The following is a 19,342-nucleotide window of genomic DNA, read 5'->3' as shown; positions in this document are numbered from 1 at the left end:
TTGAGTTCTGTGGAATCTCGAAACTCGCTCACCATCTACTTTTTGTCTCACCTGTTTTCTCGGAGTCAGACACTCGTGCGAGATCAGGAGACACATAGTAGCCCTGAGTTTCTTGTTGACGAAGTCGGTTGCGTTTACACACCCCCGATGATCGTTTAACATGAAACCAGGTTGGACTGTCAGGCATTCGTCCTTCGGGACTGAATCGCCTTTTTGTCCCTCGCTCCTTTCTCCTGGCACCAGAAGCTCGAGTCAGGAGTGGCTCAGGAGTTGATTAGCTAACGACGTTGGGGTTGCGTTCATACCCCAAGGTTTGCTTAGCTTGAATCGCCCAGGCAGTCCAGACACTCATCCTTCAGCGAAGAATAGTGCCTTATGGTCTTCAGGGTACAGCCTTGCTGTCCTTGATTCGTCTGACTGGTCAACTGGTCGGTCACCTGACTTTAGTACAGACTGACTGACTGTGCATGTCCAGATCGAAGCTTTCAATATGGAACTTAGACATAGTCTGAAGTTCTTGATGTCAAAGCATTCGAACATCTCCTACCTGTTAACTTTCTTGCACCGTGATCAGGAAGGCCTTTTTCTAACCACCCTAGATACGACAAAAAGAGGCTTAGTGAGGTTTTCAGCCATTGTCAGAAGTTTTGGCATTAGAGAACACAAGGCGGTGCGTTCTCTAAGCCTTCCGTTGTGGCCTAAGAATGGAAACCGTCTTGTTCTTGGGCCAGGAGCTTGGAATCAAGGATGGCACAAGTTATTGGGCAGGAGCCAGAGAGAGTCCTGTGCCCTGTCAGGTCTCTCAAGTTTTATCTACATAAAACTCAAGAAAGTCGAAGTCGTACGGACAATCTGCAGTGTTCCGAAAAAGACCAGACTTGCCCATATCGAAGAACACCCTGGCTTTATTGTTAAGGAGTTCTTTCAAAAAAGCTCCTTCATTGTGTTGGCACAAAGATTTGAAATCTTTTGATTTGAATGCTCACGAGGTGAGGGCGCGGCCTCAGAAGCATTTCAACAGAGCATGGCACTCAGCAACATCCTGAGTACCATGTTTTAGCGAAGCAACTCTGTGTTCAATTCACACTCCCTGCGAGATGTGAAGAGGCATATGAGATCTGCTGCTCGCTAGGGCCATACGTGTCTGCAGACACAATCTTGGGGGCAAGTAGTACCACTCATCCTATCCTGTAGAAAAATGGTTAGGAAGAGTCTCTTAATTTAGAGTTGAGTCGCCGACAACGGTGACTTCTTAACTCTTAAGCCTTAGTTAACACACCTTAACTTTGGCTAGGTTGGTCAGGTGGTGAGATATATATATTTATTTACTTCTTAGCCCTCATGGTATGGTCAATATGGTCTAGTCACGTCGTGGTCTCGCCCCTGTTGACAGATCATCTGGAGTGCACCAGCTATATAGGTCTCTACCTCGCTGGCAACTCTAGTAGCACAAGCAGACTTACGTGGCAATAACCACGAAGCCAGCAATGCTAACAGGTGGAACCAAGATGTAAATCATCTGCATGCATTTGTTTCCCAAAATCCTTCTATTCTGTCCCTTCCCACCTTCAACGGTGGGATTCAGCTATATATATATCTGACAGGTAAGTTTCATGAACAAAATGATATTGTTATGATACAATAAAGTTTGTTCATACTTACCTGGCAGATATATATAATTAAGTACCCCCCACCCACCTCCCCTCAGGGGACAGTGGAAATAAAAATTATGAATAGAAAATGGGAATGGTTCCTGATACCCGCCTCCCAGCGGCGGGAATGGGTACTAACCACCTGGCCGACCACTGTGTGTGCCGGAAGTTTTGTTTTTGAATTTCTGTCGGACTTCAGAAAATACAGCTATATATATATCTGCCAGGTAAGTATGAACAAACTTTATTGTATCATAACAATATCATTTTATCATAAGAATATTTTTTTTTATTTTGGTTGCCAAAACTTTCTTAAAAAGTGCATTTTGTTTTTCAGCTTTGCGCCATGGTGTCCAGCTTGTAAAACACTTAAGCCTATTTGGGAAGATTTTGCATCATGGAGCGATGACCTTGGAATCTCTGTAGGTCAGGTTGATGTGACATCTTCTCCAGGACTGTCTGGACGGTTTATGGTGATAGCATTACCCACCATATACCAGTAAGTTCCTCTTAACGTGAATGGCCTGTTGTACTTGTTAGTATATACTTTATTTGTACAAGCATTTTTCTTTCTCTGAAATGTTTCTGGATTGTGCACTTAAGTCTGGCAGAATTTAAAAGAAGATTGTGAGCAAATTAAATCCTGTGTAGAATTTAATGTGATAAAAAGAGAAGGGTGTCCATGCTTTAAAGGTAAATTTATTAAGCCTTTTGCATATGATATAGCATGATTGATTTCTTTAATACTAGTAGGAAATTTAAAAATAAGAGTTAACGCATGTTCTCAACTATTCTTCCTCTCTTGATTCGTGTTTGATGGTCAGGTCCCAGGTAAATCATGGCATGTTTATTTGAAATCACAGAATTTTAAATTGATGTAATATGGTATTGAGTGTTTAGAGATTAATGAGTACCTCAGTAACCTCAATATGCTACAGTCTTCAGAATACTATACATTATAGAAAATTTATACAATACTGTGTATTGTTTTAATGTTGTAAGTTTACTGTATAGTACAGTGTGTGAAGATTTTTTTCTCTTCAAGTTTAATGCAGTAAAGGTTCATAACAAATTGTTGGGCTGAAACACCTTGAATGTTAGGAATTTAATGCCACATCCCACTCTGCAGTGTTAAAGATGGAGTCTTCCGCCAGTATCGTGGGTCTCGTGACAAAGACGAGTTCATGAGTTTTATAGAAGAGAAAAGGTGGGAAGCAGTGGAGGAAGTTCCAGCATGGAAGTCACCAGCATCAATGCAGATGTCTGTAGTTGCCCAGTTCTTTAAGGTAAGTTTTGTAGATGTTAAGTCTTGTTTTTATATAAGTATAACTTACCAAGTTATTTACATAGCCATAGTTTCCTCTTGCATGTCAGCTTGAATTAAAAAGTTTACAGGTAAAGCTTCACAAAAATATACCTTAAATTATCAAGTATAAAGTTGATGTAAAGTTGTGTGTAGTATAAAGTTTGGAATCAAGAGCTTCCAAATTGCCAGGAATGTAATGTCTTTTCATTAGGTCTTTGGTTAACGACCTTCGTGCTACCATGCTCCCTCATTTTTACGAGGAATAGGTTTCGGAACCTGTAGCGGAAAAGCAAAAATCCCCTTTAACAATGCTTATAAGTGGCTTATGAATGCCAAATACCTTGTACCCCTTAAACTAAAATACCATTGTCACTGCTTAATTGGTAGTTCAAACAAAAATATACCTTAAATTATCGTACTAAAACTATTTAATTTTTCAAAGAAAATGACATCCCAAACCATCATCCCAAAGCACCCAAAGTAACCTTACATTAGAGTACTCTTACTGCGGTTACTTTTAAGTGGGCTATATATATACACCCCTGAAATGCATATTACTGCCACTGTTAACAGTCCATTGTCAAACTTGACAGTTTTGTACATGAACTTTCCTGCCAGATATATACTTAGCTTACGTCTCTGACGTCACGACAGAATTCAAAACTCGCGGCAAATGCGACAGTAGGTCAGTGATCTACCCCACCCGCGCTGGGTGGCAGGTGTATGAACCAATCCCCCTTTCCAGTCATAATTTTTCTGTCGCCGGTGTCGACTACATCTGTTGTCTATACCTCGATTTTGAATTATTACTTGTTTTCGCCCTGGATTGTTTCACGGACTTTTGGTGAAGTACCTGCTCCTTGGCTTGGCATTTGCGATTTGTGGACCGGTTTTGGATTATTCTTTTGATTATTCTTGGAATTTCATTATGTCTGATTTGGAAATTAAGAAATCAACTATGTTCAGAGTTTGTTCTGTTACCGATTGTAAGGTGAGGCTACCGAAAGCTGCGGTAGACCCTCACACAGTATGCATGAGGTGTAGGGGGAATGACTGCTCATTTAATTTAACCCTTGTAATGAATGTGGTAATTTGAATGAAGAAGAATGGAAGGCGCTTTCTTCTTATGTAAGAAAGCTTGAGAAGGACAAGGTTAGGAAAGCTTCATCTAGGAGTTCTAGTAGGTCTCGCGCTAGCGAGTTGAAGTTGATAACCCTGTTGTAGACGTAGCGCCTTTACCAGTTTCAGCCCTGCTTCCTGCACCAAACCGAAGATGCGCCTTCGGAGGTGACACTATGAGAGCCACTATTCGCAGCATGGAGCTGAAAATTAAAGTGCTAGAAGGTAAGAGTGATAGCAATTTGTGCAGTGATCCCCAGTCAGTGGAGGGTGCGTCTGATCGGCTCCCTAATGCTTCTAGGCCTAGACCTCTTCCAGACTCCAAGACCCAGTGGAGGAGGAAAGTCGAAAGCCGCAGGAAGGTTAGGGAGAACCCCCACCGGTCAGGCGTCCCCTCGGTAGCGCCTGATATCTTCGATCCCAGCTACCTTGGATCGCGCCAAGAGAGAAGTCCTTACGGCAATGCTTCTCGTCTTCGCCTTCTCCTTCGCCCAAACGTGGTTGGAGCTCCTCGGAAGCTCTCGGCCGTCGAAGAGAGCCTGGCAGCTTCTTCCGCTCTCCCCTCCAGCCCTGAAGTTTTTTCGGAAGATCCTGGATTGGATGTCAAGAAACCGAGGATTTCTTTGGAGTTTCGCTCTCCTAGTAAGGATCGAGCTGCGTCCCGTGAAGGACTTTTGTTAAGTCTCCTACACGTGTGGCTAGTCTGCAGGCGCAGATTACGGCTCTGGCTGACTCCTTGATTGTGACTGCTGGTCGTAGGAAGGACGTCTCGCTCCCGGGTAAAGAAGTCCAGGCGCTCTTCTCCAGGCTTACGCTATTCGTCAGTAACCGCCCTCTCTCCATAGAGTGGATCGTAGTATGAGGCGCTCTTCAAAGGACAGGCGCTCTCCTGCGGACATCGTTTCTTCCGTCGGACAAGGGGCATGCTTCCCGTAGACGAGCCTCTCCTGACAGGCGCTCGTCTCGAGACAGGATCTCTCCCGCTGGCAGACGCCAGGAGCCTGGTAGGCGTTTTTCTCATGGTAGCCGCTCTCCTTCAGGCTTTCGCTCTCCTGTGACCAGACGCCCTTTTGGTAGACAGGCGCTCTTCTCCTGTCAGCCGCCCTTCGCTTAGCAGGCACCAAGAGCCTGGTAGGCGCTCTTCTCCTTCAAGGCGCTCTTCTCCGATTTTCGCTCTCCTCGAGTTAGGCGCCGGGGAATCTGTCAGACGCTTCTCGCCTGGTAGGTGCTCGTCGCAGAGATTCGCTCTCCTCGCAGCAGGCGCCAAGAGCCTGATAATCGCTTCCCGCATGACGGCGCTCTTCGCCAGGCAGCCGCTCTCTTTAGACAGGCGCCAGGAGCCTGATAGACGCTTTTCGCCTAATAGGCGCTCTTCGCTAATAGGCGCTCTTCGCCTAATAGGCGCTCTTCGCCAATAGCGCTTCCTTATTCGCCTGATAGGCGCTCTTCGCCAGATTTTCGCCCTGCGTTCGTTAGGCGCCAAGAGCCTAGAATGCGCCCTCATCCTGACAAGAAGGAGTTTTCAGGCAGAAGCTCAACGGAAGTTATAACTTCCCCGGTTAGATGTCAAGAGTTCTTCCAGACGTTCTTCCAAGGATGGACTCTCGGCTGAGGACAAGACAGCCTTTCATCGTAAGGATCGTGAAGGATCTTCGGCGGAAGACAAGAACAGGATCCCTCGGAAGAAGAAATTCCTAAAGATTCCTCCGTTTCTTCATACAAGCGGTTGACGGACCTGTTGCTTCAGGAATTTGGAGACGCCCTTTCTCCTTACGCCCCCCCGCCCCCGCCCTCGCCTCTTTCGTTATTTTCGACTTCGAAAACTTCGAAGGTTTCATCCTGTGTCAGGATGAAGCCTGCAATCTCTATGGAGAAGGCGCTTAGAGGTTTTGGTGAGTGGCTTCTTTCGAAGGAAGAGAAAGGGAAGACGGTGTTCTCTTTCCCTCCTTCTAAGCTTACTGGGAAACTAGGATTCTGGTATGAATCGGGAGAACCCGTTGGGCCTCGTTCTTCATCCTCGGCAGACTCGGACTTCTCTTCACTGGTGGATTCCTCTCGACGCTCTGCCCTCATGTCTGCTAAGACGACATGGGGGATGAATGAGCCTTGACCACCACTGTTGAAGGGAATGTTCCGAGTCCTGGAGGTGTTTAACTTCCTAGACTGGTCTTTGGGCGTTTTTGGCCAAGAAGACGCAGACCCCGGATTCCATTTCTCCTGAGGATCTTATCAGTGCTCCACGTGTATGGACAAGGCAGTGAGGGATGGATCGAGTGAAGTAGCTTCACTTTTCGGAGCGGGAGTGATCAAGAAGAGATCTGTACTGTTCGTTCTGACGAAATCAGTATCGCATGCTCAGAGAGCCTCTCTCCTGTATTCTCAGCTCTCTCCTCAACTCTTCCCTAAGAAGATCGTTCAGGATGTTTCTTGTGCCCTTTCAGCTAAGGGCTACACAGACATGCTAGCCCAGTCTACCAGGAAGCCTCACTCTTCTTTCCAAGCTAAAACCAAGAGAGAGACTCCAGTTAGGCAGGAGACCTTTCGAGAGTCCCTCCTGCCAGAGCTTCTTCCTCTAGAGGATCTAGACCCACTAAACGAGGGAAGACCTTCTCTAGATCCATCAGAGGGAAGAAGTAGGATTCAAGTCCTCCAGACATCAGTGGGTGCCAGACTTCTGAAGTTTGCCGACGTCCTGGGCCCAGAAAGGGGCGGACAACTGGTCACTCTCGATTGTCCGCAAAGGCTACCTCATTCCCTTCTTATCAAGACCTCTGTTGACGACGACTCGAGGGAGTTGGTAGCCAAGTACAAGGACCCCATCATGAATCAAGCCCTCTCTCTAGCAGTAGATCTTATGCTGGAGAAGGAGGCGATAGAACTAGTGAAAGATCCTCATTCTGCGGGTTTTTTTTTTACAACGACTGTTCCTAGTTCCCAAGAGCTCAGGAGGATGGAGACCGGTTCTGGATGTAAGCGCCCTGAATGTCTTCGTAGAAAAAAGGAAGTTCGCCATGGAGACAACTTCTTCAGTGTTGGCGGCTCTTCGTCCAGGGGACTGGATGGTGTCCCATAGATCTTCAGGACGCTTTACTTCCATGTGCCTATCCATCCTTCTTCACGGAAGTTTCTAAGATTCATGATGGGAGGAAGATCTTCCAATTCAGGGCCTTGTGCTTCGGCCTTCGACAGCCCCTCAAGTTTTCACGGGTTTAATGAAGAATGTAGCGGCAGTGGCTACATTTGGAGGGAGTGAGGCTGTCTCTCTATCTAGACGATTGGCTGATCAGAGCAAGCTCACAAGAAAGATGTCTGGAGACCTACAAAAAGACACTGACTTTAGCAAGTTCGTTGGGCTTCTGGTGAACTTCCAGAAGTCACAATTAATCCCCAGTCAAGAGCTGATATATCTGGGATTCGGATGGTTTCTCCGGATTTTCGGGCATATCCGTCACCAGAGAGGATTGCTCGTTGCCAAGAGAAACTAACGACCTTCCTAGAGAAAGATGCATTGCACAGCGAGGGATGGATGAGTCTGTTTGGGGACACTTTCCTCGCTGGAGCAATTCGTTTCTCTAGAAGGTTGCATCTCAGACCTCTCCAATTCTTCCTTTACCGGAACTGGAGGTGTCTCCCTCTAGACCTGGAATTCTCCTTCAGGATATCAAAAGGAATCAAGAAGGACCTTCTGTGGTGGACAGATCCTCTCCGATTTGCAGAAGGTCTGTCTCTGTACATGCCAAACCCGAACCAAGTATTGTTTTGTTTTCCGACGAGTCGGAGACGGGTTTGGGTGCGACCCTAGGGTCAAGAGAAGTGTCAGGCACCTGGGAGGGGGAACAGGTGTCCTGGCACATCAACAACAAAGAGTTGATGGCAGTGTGGTTGGCGTTTAAAAGCCTTCGAGCCCCACGTCCGAAATGCTATAGTTCAGGTCAACTCGGACAACACCACAGCCTTGGCTTACATAAGAAAGCAGGGGGGGACACACTCTTTCTCCCTGTACGAAAACAGCGAAGGACTTGCTGTTTGTGGTCTCAGGCAAGGAAGATCGTTCTCCTCACCAGGTTCGTACAGGAGAAAGGAATGTCAGAGCCGATCTCCTGAGCAGGAGGAATCAAGTGCTCCCCTCGGAGTGGACTCTGCACTCAGAAGTTTGCCAGGACCTGTGGAGGTTATGGGCAGACCTCATATCGACCTTTTGCGACAGCAAAGAACAAGAGAATAGACCTCTACTGCTCCTTGATCTCGGACCCAGGAGCAGTGTCAGTCGATGCTTTCCTTCTAGACTGGAGAGGTCTGGACGTCTATGCTTTTCCTCCATTCAAGATTCTGAGTCAAAACACTCAGAAAGTTTGCGGCCTCGGAAGCGACAAGGATGACGCTGGTAGCTCCATTCTGGCCGGCCCAAGATTGGTTCACAGAGGTACTGGAATGGCTAGTGGACTTTCCAAGAGCTCTTCCACAAAGAGTAGATCTGCTCAGACAACCCCACTTCGACAGGTATCACAGAAACCTCCCCGCTCTCAATCTGACTGGCTTTCGACTGTCAAAAGTCTTGTCAGAGCGAAGGGGTCAGCTAAGGCAGCGAAGGCTATCGCATCAGCTAGAAGGCCCTCTACCCTTAGTGTCTACCAGTCGAAGTGGGACGTCTTTTGCCGTTGGTGCAGAAACCAGAAACCAGCTTTCCTCTTCCAGTACCTCTGTGACCCAAATCGCAGATTTCCTGGTTTTTCTCAGGGAAAAATGCGGTCTTGCAAGTTTCGACAATCAAAGGATATCGGAGCATGTTAGCAGCTGTGTTTAGGCACAGGAATTTAGATATCTCCAACAACAAAGATCTACATGATTGCTAAGATCTTTTGAAACTTGCAAGAAACCCTCGAGCTTCATGCTCTAGAAGGAAGGGTAGGTTTCAAAGGAGATTCCGTGATTTGTTCCTTCCTTCCTTCTTTTCTAGCTAAGAACGAGAACCCCTCAAATCCTTGGCAAGGAGTTTTAGGTTTTGAGGCCAGGCTTAGCTCCCCTAGGTAGGGGAAGAGCCAGAAAGAACTCTTTGCCCTGTGAGGACTTTAAGATACTACCTCCAGCGGAAGAAGTCTCTTAAGGGCATTAAGGACAGACTTTGGTGCTCTGTTAAGGTTCCCAGTAGACCATTGTCTAAAAATGCTTTGTCCTTCTTTATTAGAAGCCTCGTGAAGGAAGCACATTTGGCTTGCGGTGAGGATCACTTCAAGCTTTGAAAGTCAAGGCTCACGAGGTAAGAGCCATTGCGACGTCCTTGGCTTTCAACAAGAATATGTCACTCCAGAATCTGATGAAAGCAAACATTCTGGAGATGCAATCAGTATTCGCGAACCACTACCTTAGAGACGTCAAGATTACTTACGAGAAGTGCTTCGCGTTAGGCCCGTATGTATCGGCGGATTCGGTGCTGGGGCAGGGAGCTGAAGCATATCCTTTGTAAATTTTTTCCCCTATTGTTGTGTTGTGTTTTTATGGTTGTTTGAAAAGAAAGGATGCGGGTAGGCATCTCTTTCTATTCGTATTGCTAACATTTAGAATGGTTAGGTGATCTGTTTGTGCTAGAGCTCCCTGCATTGGTAGTGGTCAGGCTCTGTCATTTATTTAAGAGGGCGAATCCCCATTGACATGATCCGACTTGGATTCTACTGAGTAAGCGGATATCAAATCCCTTCGGTAGACCCAAAGAGAGTTTTTCAGCTGTAGGTCACGCCCTCGCTGTAGCTCTTCAGGCTTTGCAGACTAATAGACAGTAACTATGAAGTCTTCAGCCTTATCAGGTAAGAACCAAGGTTTGTTAGTAATCCTACAACAGAGTTGTTTCCCCTTTTTCCTTTGTTACCTCCTCGTCTTTTTCCCTCCACCAAGGGTGTCAATCAGCTAAGTATATATCTGCAGGAAAGTTCATGTACAAAAATGATATTGTTATTTTACAATAAAGTTTTGTACTACTTACCTGGCAGATATATACGATTGATGGCCCTCCCAGCCTCCCCTCAGGAGACAGGTGGAAGAAAAATTATGACTGGAAAGGGGGATTGGTTCATACACCTGCCACCACCCCAGCGGCGGGTGGGTTAGATCACCTGACCTACCTGTCGCATTTGCCGCGAGTTTTGAATTCTGTCGTGACGTCAGAGACGTAAGCTAAGTATATATCTGCCAGGTAAGTATGTACAAAACTTTATTGTAAAATAACAATATCATTTCAAACAAAAGTCTACCTCAAACTATCATCCCAGAACACTAAAATTATGTATCAGCCTACAACTGTTATTCCTAAGCATCCCCTATCATTTAGACGGGTGTTTTCTTTGGCCTACTTAACATTGCACATTGTTCTGCGCATACTGTAAAGTACTGGGCATACATTTTGTGTAAGGCAGTCCCCCGGTTATTGGCGAGCCGGTCTTTTTTGCTTATGTAGCGCTGAAAATTGGCAGTTTTCGGTGCCGTAATGTGCCGATTTCCCATTATCATCGCCAATCCGATTTCCTGTTATCGACACCGATAATAGTTATTGCACCGATGCATACCTAGCAGAGGTGCCATTAACAGGTTATCGGCACCAAAATCCAGGTATTGTTGCCATAAATTGCCAATTTTCAGTTATCAGGGATTTTCGCTTATTATCAAGCCATCGGAACGGAACCCTCTGCTGATAACAGGGGACTGTATATATTGATATTTTCCTGTGTAGTAAGATGATTTACTGTACAGGTAGGTACGTACTTTAGGATTGTACTAGTTTATAGAGCATATCTAAAATACGTGGGTAGTTTAGAACAACAACGGGACATGCACGTACCGCAAAACAATGCTAGGTATGTTACGTCAGGTTAGTATTTTTGTGATTAAAAAACAAATACATTTATGATAAAAAAAAGGATTTACTACAGTAACTTCTTGGTTTATGTCATTTTGTAGTAAGTCCTTCCCATCTCCCACAAGATTATTAAAAAAATATCTCTCAATGAAATATTATTTCACTTACAGAATCCATTTATATTGTGCTTCAACTTCAATGTATAATCCACAGTTTCTCTCTCTCTCTCTCTCTCTCTCTCTCTCTCTCTCTCTCTCTCTCTCTCTCTCTCTCTCTCTCTCTCTCTCAAACAGTATATGTACATATCCTTTAATAAAATCAACAGCAAAATATCAATGAAACATTATTTCATTTACAGAACCCATTTATACTGCTTAGAGACTTGGATTAATACACACAGTTTTTCTGCGAAAAAAAGTAAATTAGTAATAATTTTAGAGATACTGCTTCCGAAAGAAAAAAAATTTATGAAAATTCCCCCGTGGAAAAGTGAATAGTGTTCCACAAAAATCTGCAACAAAGTGGATCGCGGAAATGTGAAATGCACAAAACCGGCCACTGTAATTTCTATCTGTAATGGAAGGTAAGCCGCTTGACATGCAAGCAGTGGCTACCGTATTATGTAAATTCGAAAAGAACTTATCCTTAGGTAAGTTATTGAAGTCACTCAGTGGCATGGTAATCCTGCACAATATTTGCTATGATTTATTTTCTTGGCGTGGAGATTAAATACAATTATTTCAGATTGTTAATCCCTCTGATTTGTCCTTAATCAGTCAGTTGCCTTTTTTGACCTATTGCTTTTTACGCCTAGTTATGGTTTTGGGGAAGCTTGGAGTAGTCAGTGTTGAGTAGTGGAAGTGTACCTAACCTGTTAGTTATCCATCGTTGGCTTGGCAGAGTTTTGCCACAGTAACCCTACCCCCTCCTGCTGAAGAGGACATCCTCCAAAGAGACTTAATATCTTTGTGATGAGGATCTTGTGCTTGAGTGACATTACTCCTAAAGCGACAGTAATAGCCAATGGCTTGAATTAACCTGGAAAACAAACGCTTGTTTTGTACTTCAAATTTTGTCACTAAGCCCCCTTTCAAGGGTTGGCTGATTTCCACTTTGCCTACCTCTTTTTTCAAACATGGGAATCAAGAATATAATGGAGAGGTCAGGTTTAGTAAAGATATGAATATTTATAATTTATGATATGTTTTTGAATACAGGCGGCCCTCGGTTAGCGGCAGGGGTTCCGTTCCTGGCCACCGACGCCAAGCGATTTTCGACGCTGAGCGATTTTAAAGCCTACGGCCGCCACACACCTTTCGAAACTCTAGACCAGTCAAAGGCGCCGTAATCCCACAACGGCGCAATAAGTAATATTATATTTATGCAGTATAGTACTAAAGAATTTACTGTACAGTACATGTGGGTGTCTAGAGTATGTAAAGATATAATAAAGTTTATACAGTGTACAGGTAGCTGTAGTGTTCAGGTTATGATCATTAGTCTTACGATAGTTCGATTTTATGAGAGATCAAATTACAATGGCCTAACTTTATCCATCTTCTAGTTACAATAAGTTCAATAACAGCAAAAGAGAATGATGAAAGTATGGGTTTTGGTAACGTTTATACTCCGTTGCGTGAGCGTGTACAGCCATGAACACCGAACGAGAAACTACTTTGTTTTTTTTTTTTTTTCTAAGTACAACCGAACTGGATAACATCTGTTTGGCTTGTATTTCGATCATCGTACTACAGTGCAACATTACCGTATTTGTTATAAATGGCGTTATATAGAATAGAACTGAGATATCTTAATGTAATAACTTTATTCGCTATACATCAGAGATCAATATAGATTAAAGATCAATCGGGAAATATATCGTTAAATTTAAACCTAGTTATAACTGAAGCTGAGAAAACTGTTCAAGCTGCTAATGACTATTATCGTACATCGGCAACAAGGATAAAACTGCAGTAAACGTCTGCCATCACACACATCTGTAGATAAAATTGGGTTAAAATCATTTTAATCAAAACTACTGTGCTTGAAAGAACACATTTTACTGTTGGTTTCACGCCGATGTAACATAAATAACGTAAAGTTCGTATTACGATGATATAAAGGATTATTGCGAACGGAATCACGTAATTTTTTACGCAATAAACATGCCGCCAACGTAATCTGTTAACGAAAAAAATAGTAGTTCACATTCACAACGAGACATATTCAATAAATATTTCCACCTAAAAACACGCTGTATAAGGAAAAATAACTTTTGTCTCATATAAGTCAAGTATATATAGATATTCGTTTATGCTAACTAGAAGCAAGAGCATTCGCTCAGAATTGCGTTATGGTGAAACAAACTTGCATTCATCAGCTGATTTCAAACCACAACATTGGCCGCTCCGCGGAATACAGGCTTAAGTTTGCCGTAGTATTTTAAAATACAATTATATGAGAATACATACAATATTCTTGGATACAGTGAAATAATGTATTACTTTTTAAAGGATTTATGGAAAAGATGCATAATTAATAAAATAACACAATGCATTTTTCGGAACTGGCGGACAAGAACGAACGTGAAAAACCATCCCCTTACAACGTGGAGCGTAGTTGCAAAGGCTGCCTTAATTTGTATCTTATTTCTGTACAAAAATGAAAATACCTTTACGTAATATATTTTCATACACATTTTAAACATAAAAGCATAAACATTTGAAAAATCGTCACATCGATCGCTAAATTTGCAGTCTTTTTTTTAACAATATTTTCGGAAGAGCGGCAGACAGCGGCATACAAGAACGAACTTGAAAAAAACATTGTAGTCGATAATTTGAAGAGGAGTTTCAAAAGCTGCCTTTTTATCATATTTCTGCACAGAAATAAAAATACCCTATTCTTAATACATTTTCATACCATTTTAAACATAAAAGCATAAACATTTTATAAATCGACACATCGATCGATAATTTGCACTTTTTTTTAAATCGATATTTTGTTCATGCCACTTACCTGACAGATATATATATAGCTGTATTTTCTGGACGTCCGACAGAAATTTCAAAAACTCGCGGCACACGCAGTGGCGCGGCCAGGTGGTAGTACCCATTCCCGCCGCTGGGAGGCGGATATCAGGAACCATTCCCATTTTCTATTCATATTTTTTTCTGTCGCCGGTCAGTAAACATCTGTTTACAGACCTCTGCTCAGGATTTTTTTGGAAATTGACTCGCTTTAAGATCTGATTGATTTTTTTTGGTATTGAATTGGATTTGTTGAATTGGCATGCGCGATAGTGGACCTTTGTTTTTTTTTGATTTTGGATTGACTTTTCTCTATAAGTATGTCGGATCAAGTGTTGTGAGTTTTCAGAGTGTGTGTGAGGCTGATTGTAAGGTGAGGCTACCGAAAGCATCGGTAGACCCCCCCCACACAGTATGTATGAGTTTGTAGGGGGCTTAATTGTTTGATTGATCATCGGTGCAATGAATGTGAGAAATTGACTGATGATGAATGGAGAGCATATGAGTCTTATCGCCTTAAATTGGAGCGCGATAGGATCAGGAGGTCTTCCTCAAGGAGTGGTTCTTCCAAAGGTAAGACTAACGTTTCTCCTGCACTAACACCTGTAGTGTTTACAACCCCTAAAACCTGTGTTGCCTTCGGGCTCTGATTCTGTGTCGGGAGGAGCGGATGCTCTCTCTATGATTTTGGAGTCTCTTCGCACTCTGGAGACCAAAGTGAAAGCCTTAGAAACTGGCTCGGTGCAAGTGTGTGATCGTGCCCCCAGTGTTGTGGAGAGGGGGCGTCAGATCGGCCCCATAATGCCTCTCAGGCCTAGACCTCTAGCAGACTCCCAAAACCCACCCCAGGGAGGAGGTATGTCGAAAGCCGCAAGAGGGTTACGGGGGGCTTCCCACCGATCTGGCGTCCCTTCGGCAGACCAGTAGCAAAGACCCAGGCGCCAAAGGACCGTGCACGAGCACGCGTCAGGAAGGAGTGCTTCTCGTCCTCCGAAGCGTCCTCCCCGCGCAAGGGGTGGAGCGCTCGGAGAGACTCGTCGTTAAAGAGGACGTTTCTTGCGGAGGACGCTTCACGTCCTCTTTCACCGCTTTCGTCGGAAGACGCTTATGATGTCTTTCCGCCTCAGAAGAGAGGTAGGATCTCCTCCGATGAGGACGCTAGGTTTTGCGCGCACAGGCGCGTATACCTGGGAAACAGGTAGCTGTTCCTTTTGAGAAGGAAGGAGGCGTCCCCTCGCCCCTCGTCTTCTCACAGGACCAGTCCTGCTTCCTCTGCTCATTCTTCTCCGACGAAGATCATTCTTTTGTCCCTTCAGGACCAGCTATCCTCGCTTATGGCTCAGAGGACTCGCCCAGCAGCAGTCGAGCCTAAGCGGAGGAAGGACCTTAGACTGCCTGTCAAGAGGACTAAGCAGTCTCCGTCTCCTTCACCTCCTGCGTCTCGTTCGCCGATCGCTTCTCCTTCAGCGATTCGCCGATCTCGTTCGTCTTATAGAAGGACGTTACGACAGGACGCTTTTGAAGACGCTCTGTACGAGGACGCTCGGCAGGACGTTCGGCAAGACGCTTGTCAGGACGCTCGTCAGGACGCTTGGCAGGACGCTAGGCAGGGCGTTCGTCAGGACGCTTGGCAAGACGCTAGGCAGGATGTTTCGTCAGGACGCTCGCCAGGACGCTACACAGACGCTCGGCAGGACGCTCTCCCAGGACGCAGACAGGACGCTTGGCAGGAAGCTCGCCCAGGACGTTCAGGCCTCCTTTCAAGACGCTTTTGGGGATTCTGAACAAGAAGTCTTACCCCCAGACGCTTTTCTTACGCGCTCAGGCACGTATGCCAGCAACGAAGAGAGGTAAAGACGCTTCTTCGGGCAGGTGAGACTCCGCCGCGGAAGGCGCGGAAGACGCTCGTCCGCCTCAGGACGCTCTTCCATCAGCGAGCAGTAAGCGTCAGAAAGAAGCAGCCGTGGAATAAGGCTGCATCTTGCAAGGATAGGGTCCTTTGATCTTGCTAAGACCCCGCCAATAGGACGCCTTCTCCTGACAGACGTTCTCCTCTTCCGTTTAGAAGAAGGAGAACTAGGTAGTTCGGCTGAATCGGGTGAAGAGGAACCTGCTACAGCCCCTTCTATCTCGGACTATAAAGTCCTAGTTAGACTCTTGCGTTCTTCTTTTGAGGACAAATTTCAGCCCGCAGCTCCCAAGTCTCCTCCTTCACAGTTTTCTTCATCGAAAACGGGGAAAATCCCGGAGTTTGTAGAGATGAAGACTTCTCTATCAACGAAACGTGCTTTCAAGAAGCTCCAGGATTGGATGATAAGAAGGAGAAGACCAAGGCAAGACGACCTTTGCCTTGCCTCCTACTAAACTTAGTGGTAAAGGGGCATTTGGTATAGGACCAAAGACGAAGTGGGAGTTCGTATCCCTTCTTCGGCTCAAGGAGATTTCTCCAGCCTTGTAGACTTACAGAGGAGGTCGCTTTTACCCTCTGCCAATGGTAACTTGGACCGCGTCTGAGACTGACCATCATTTGAAAGGTCTGCTCAGGACGCTGGAAGTCTTCAACTTCCTTGATTGGTGTTTGGGAGTTCTGGATTTGCAAGCGAGAAGCCCAGAATCTCTTAGTCTGGGGGAGCTGTCCAGCGTGTTAGCATGTATGGACAAAGCCGTCATGGGATGGTTCGGAAGAGCTCGTATCTCACTTTGGAACAGCTTTGTTAAAAAAAAAAAGAGAGCTTTGCTGTGCAACTTCACAGCTCGTTCGGTGACGCCAGCTCAGAAAGCGGATTTGTTGTTTTCGCCTCTTTCGAACCATCTCTTCCCCCAGACTTTGGTAAAGGACCTGACGAACAGCTTACAAGAGAAGGCTACTCAGGATCTTTTGGCCCAGTCTACAAGACGGTCGGCCGTACCTTCAACCTCTTCGGCTGCAGTTCGTCCGCCGAAGAAAGTAAAGCCCTTTCGTGGGGCTCCCCCCTCGAGAGCAGCTCCTCGAGGGAGAGGGTTTTCACGAGGAAGAGCTTCTTTTAAGCCAAAGCCTTCCAGTGAAAAGCATGTCCTTCAGACACCAGTCGGAGCCAGACTGAAGTATTTTGCGGGAGCGTGGAGAGAGAGAGACACGGACTCTTGGTCCCTCAAGATCGTGGAGCAGGGGTACAAGATCCCCTTTTTAGATCTTCCCCCTCTTTCTACGACTCCCAGAGACCTTTCTCCATCCTACCAAGGAGAAAAGAAGAAAGTCTTGTTCGATCTCCTTCAGCAAGATGACGACAAAAGAGCGGTGGAACAAGTCGCGGACCTGGGGTCTCCAGGTTTCTACAACAGAATCTTCCTAGTACCGAAGCAGTCGTCAGATTGGCGTCCAGTTCTAGATGTAAGCAGGCTCAATCTTTTCGTGGAAAAGATCAAATTCACGATGGAGACGCCTCATTCTGTTCTGGGAGCGTTGAGACCGGGCGACTGGATGGTATCCTTGGACTTGCAGGACGCGTACTTCCACATCCCGATCCACCCTCTTTCAAGAAAATATCTAAGATTTGTCTTGAACAACAAAGTTTGGCAGTTCAGAGCGATGTGCTTCGGACTGACCACGGCTCCGATGGTGTTCACAGTAGTGATGAAGAACGTAGCGAGGTGGCTACACTCTTCGGGAATAAGAGTTTCCCTATACCTCGACGACTGGCTGATCAGAGCGTCGTCGACGAGAGAAGTGTCTGAAGGACTTGCAGTTCAATTTAGCCTTAGCGAAGTCCTGGGACTTCTGGTCAACCTCGAAAAGTCGCATCTGACCCCAACACAGTCCCCATTCGTGTATCTGGGGATTCAGATGGATTCAGTGGCTTTTCGAGCTTTTCCGTCCAGGAACGTCAGCGGCTAGGCTTATTAGAAAAGATCTCAGACCTTTCTAAGGAAAGAGACTTGCTCGGTCGAGGGAATGGATGAGTCTGCTGGGGACCACTTTCCTCGCTGGAAAGGTTTGTTTCCTTGGGAAGACTGCACATCAGGCCTCTCCAATTCTTTCTTGGCAGACGAGTGGAAGGCCAAAGAAGATCTCGATGCAGTATTGAGAATATCGATTCCGATCAAGAACCACCTAAGATGGTGGTTGGACCCTCAGAAGCTGCAAGAGGGCGTGTTCCCTAAGTCTTTTGAGCCCCGACCTAGTGTTGTTTTCAGACGTTCTTCCATCACATGGACGCAACACTAGGGGGAAGGAAGTGTCAGGCTCCTGGAGAGGGGAACAGGTAGCCTGGCATATAAATGTCAAAGAACTGGCAGCAGTATTTCTGTCCCTGCAGTTCTTCGAGGAAGAGTTGGAGAACAAGATTGTTCAGATAAACTCGGACAATAACAAACAAAACCACAAAGCACTCGATTCTTATTTAAAAAAACCAGGGAGGAACCACACTCCAGAACGTTGTTTACGCCCTACGAGAGAGATTCTGCTGTGGGCACAAAGGCAAGGAAAGGGTGACGATCCTGACGAGATTCATTGCAGGTATGCAAAAACGTCAGGGCAGACCTTCTCAGTCGTCGGGACCAAGTCCTTCCGACGGAAATGGACCTTGCACGAGGACGTTTGTCGAGACCTGTGGACCGCTGTTGGGACGTCCACTGGTCGACTTATTCGCAACGTCAAGGAACAAGAGACTTCCTCTTTAATGCTCCCCGGTCCTGGATCCAGAGGCAATCGCGGTGACGCGTTGCTTTGGAATTGGACGGGCCTGGACCTATATGCCTTCCCACCATTCAAGATTCTGGGGGAAGTCATGAGGAAGTTTGCGGCCTCGGTAAGGGACAAGGTTAACCCTGATCGCTCCGATGTGGCCAGCGAGAGAATGGTTCACAAGAGGTCATGTCTTTCCTTGTAGACTTTCCAGGACATTGCCCCTGGAGGAAAGATCTACTCAAACAGCCTCACTTCGAAAGGTTTTCACCAAAACCTCTCCGCTCTGAGTCTGACTGCGTTCAGACTATCGAAAAGTTGGCCAGAGCGAGAGGTTTTTCGAAAGCAGCTGCGAGAGCAATCGCACATGCGAGACGTGCTTCCACAAGAGCTGTTTACCAGTCGAAGTGGGCTTCCTTCAGGGCATGGTGTAAAAAGGAGGGAGTTTCCTCTTCCTCGACCTCTGTGAACCAGATAGCTGATTTTCTGCTATTTCTCAGAAATGTGCAGAAATTAGCGGTCCCTCCCTACCACAAGGGATATAAAAGCATGTTGTCAGCGGTTTTTAGGCACAGAGGCCTAGACCTGTCTGACAACAAGGATATTCATGACCTTTTGAAGTCTTTCGAGACCTCGAAGGTTCCTCAATGAGACCCCCTTCATGGATATGGATGTAGTCCTGAAATTCCTTATGTCGAACACTTTCGAACCGCTTCAGACAGCGTC

The 19,342-nt window shown here is 45.7% G+C and overlaps 1 protein-coding gene across 1 annotated transcript in view; it reads left to right on the top strand.

Annotated features, from left to right (window-relative positions):
• The window catches only part of LOC135213632 (thioredoxin-related transmembrane protein 1-like), a 108,568-nt gene that overhangs the window by 41,382 nt on the left and 47,844 nt on the right, over positions 1 to 19,342 (top strand). Inside the window, exons 2-3 of the mRNA XM_064247662.1 lie at positions 1,990 to 2,151; positions 2,782 to 2,938. Coding sequence (XP_064103732.1) covers positions 1,990 to 2,151; positions 2,782 to 2,938 — 319 coding nt within the window. The remainder of the gene's footprint in view (positions 1 to 1,989; positions 2,152 to 2,781; positions 2,939 to 19,342) is intronic.

The sequence above is a fragment of the Macrobrachium nipponense genome, chromosome 43 (genome assembly GCF_015104395.2).
Source record: "Macrobrachium nipponense isolate FS-2020 chromosome 43, ASM1510439v2, whole genome shotgun sequence".
NCBI lineage: Eukaryota > Metazoa > Arthropoda > Malacostraca > Decapoda > Palaemonidae > Macrobrachium > Macrobrachium nipponense.
Note: the sequence above shows the minus strand (reverse complement) of the source record. Positions and strands in the feature narration are given on the sequence as shown.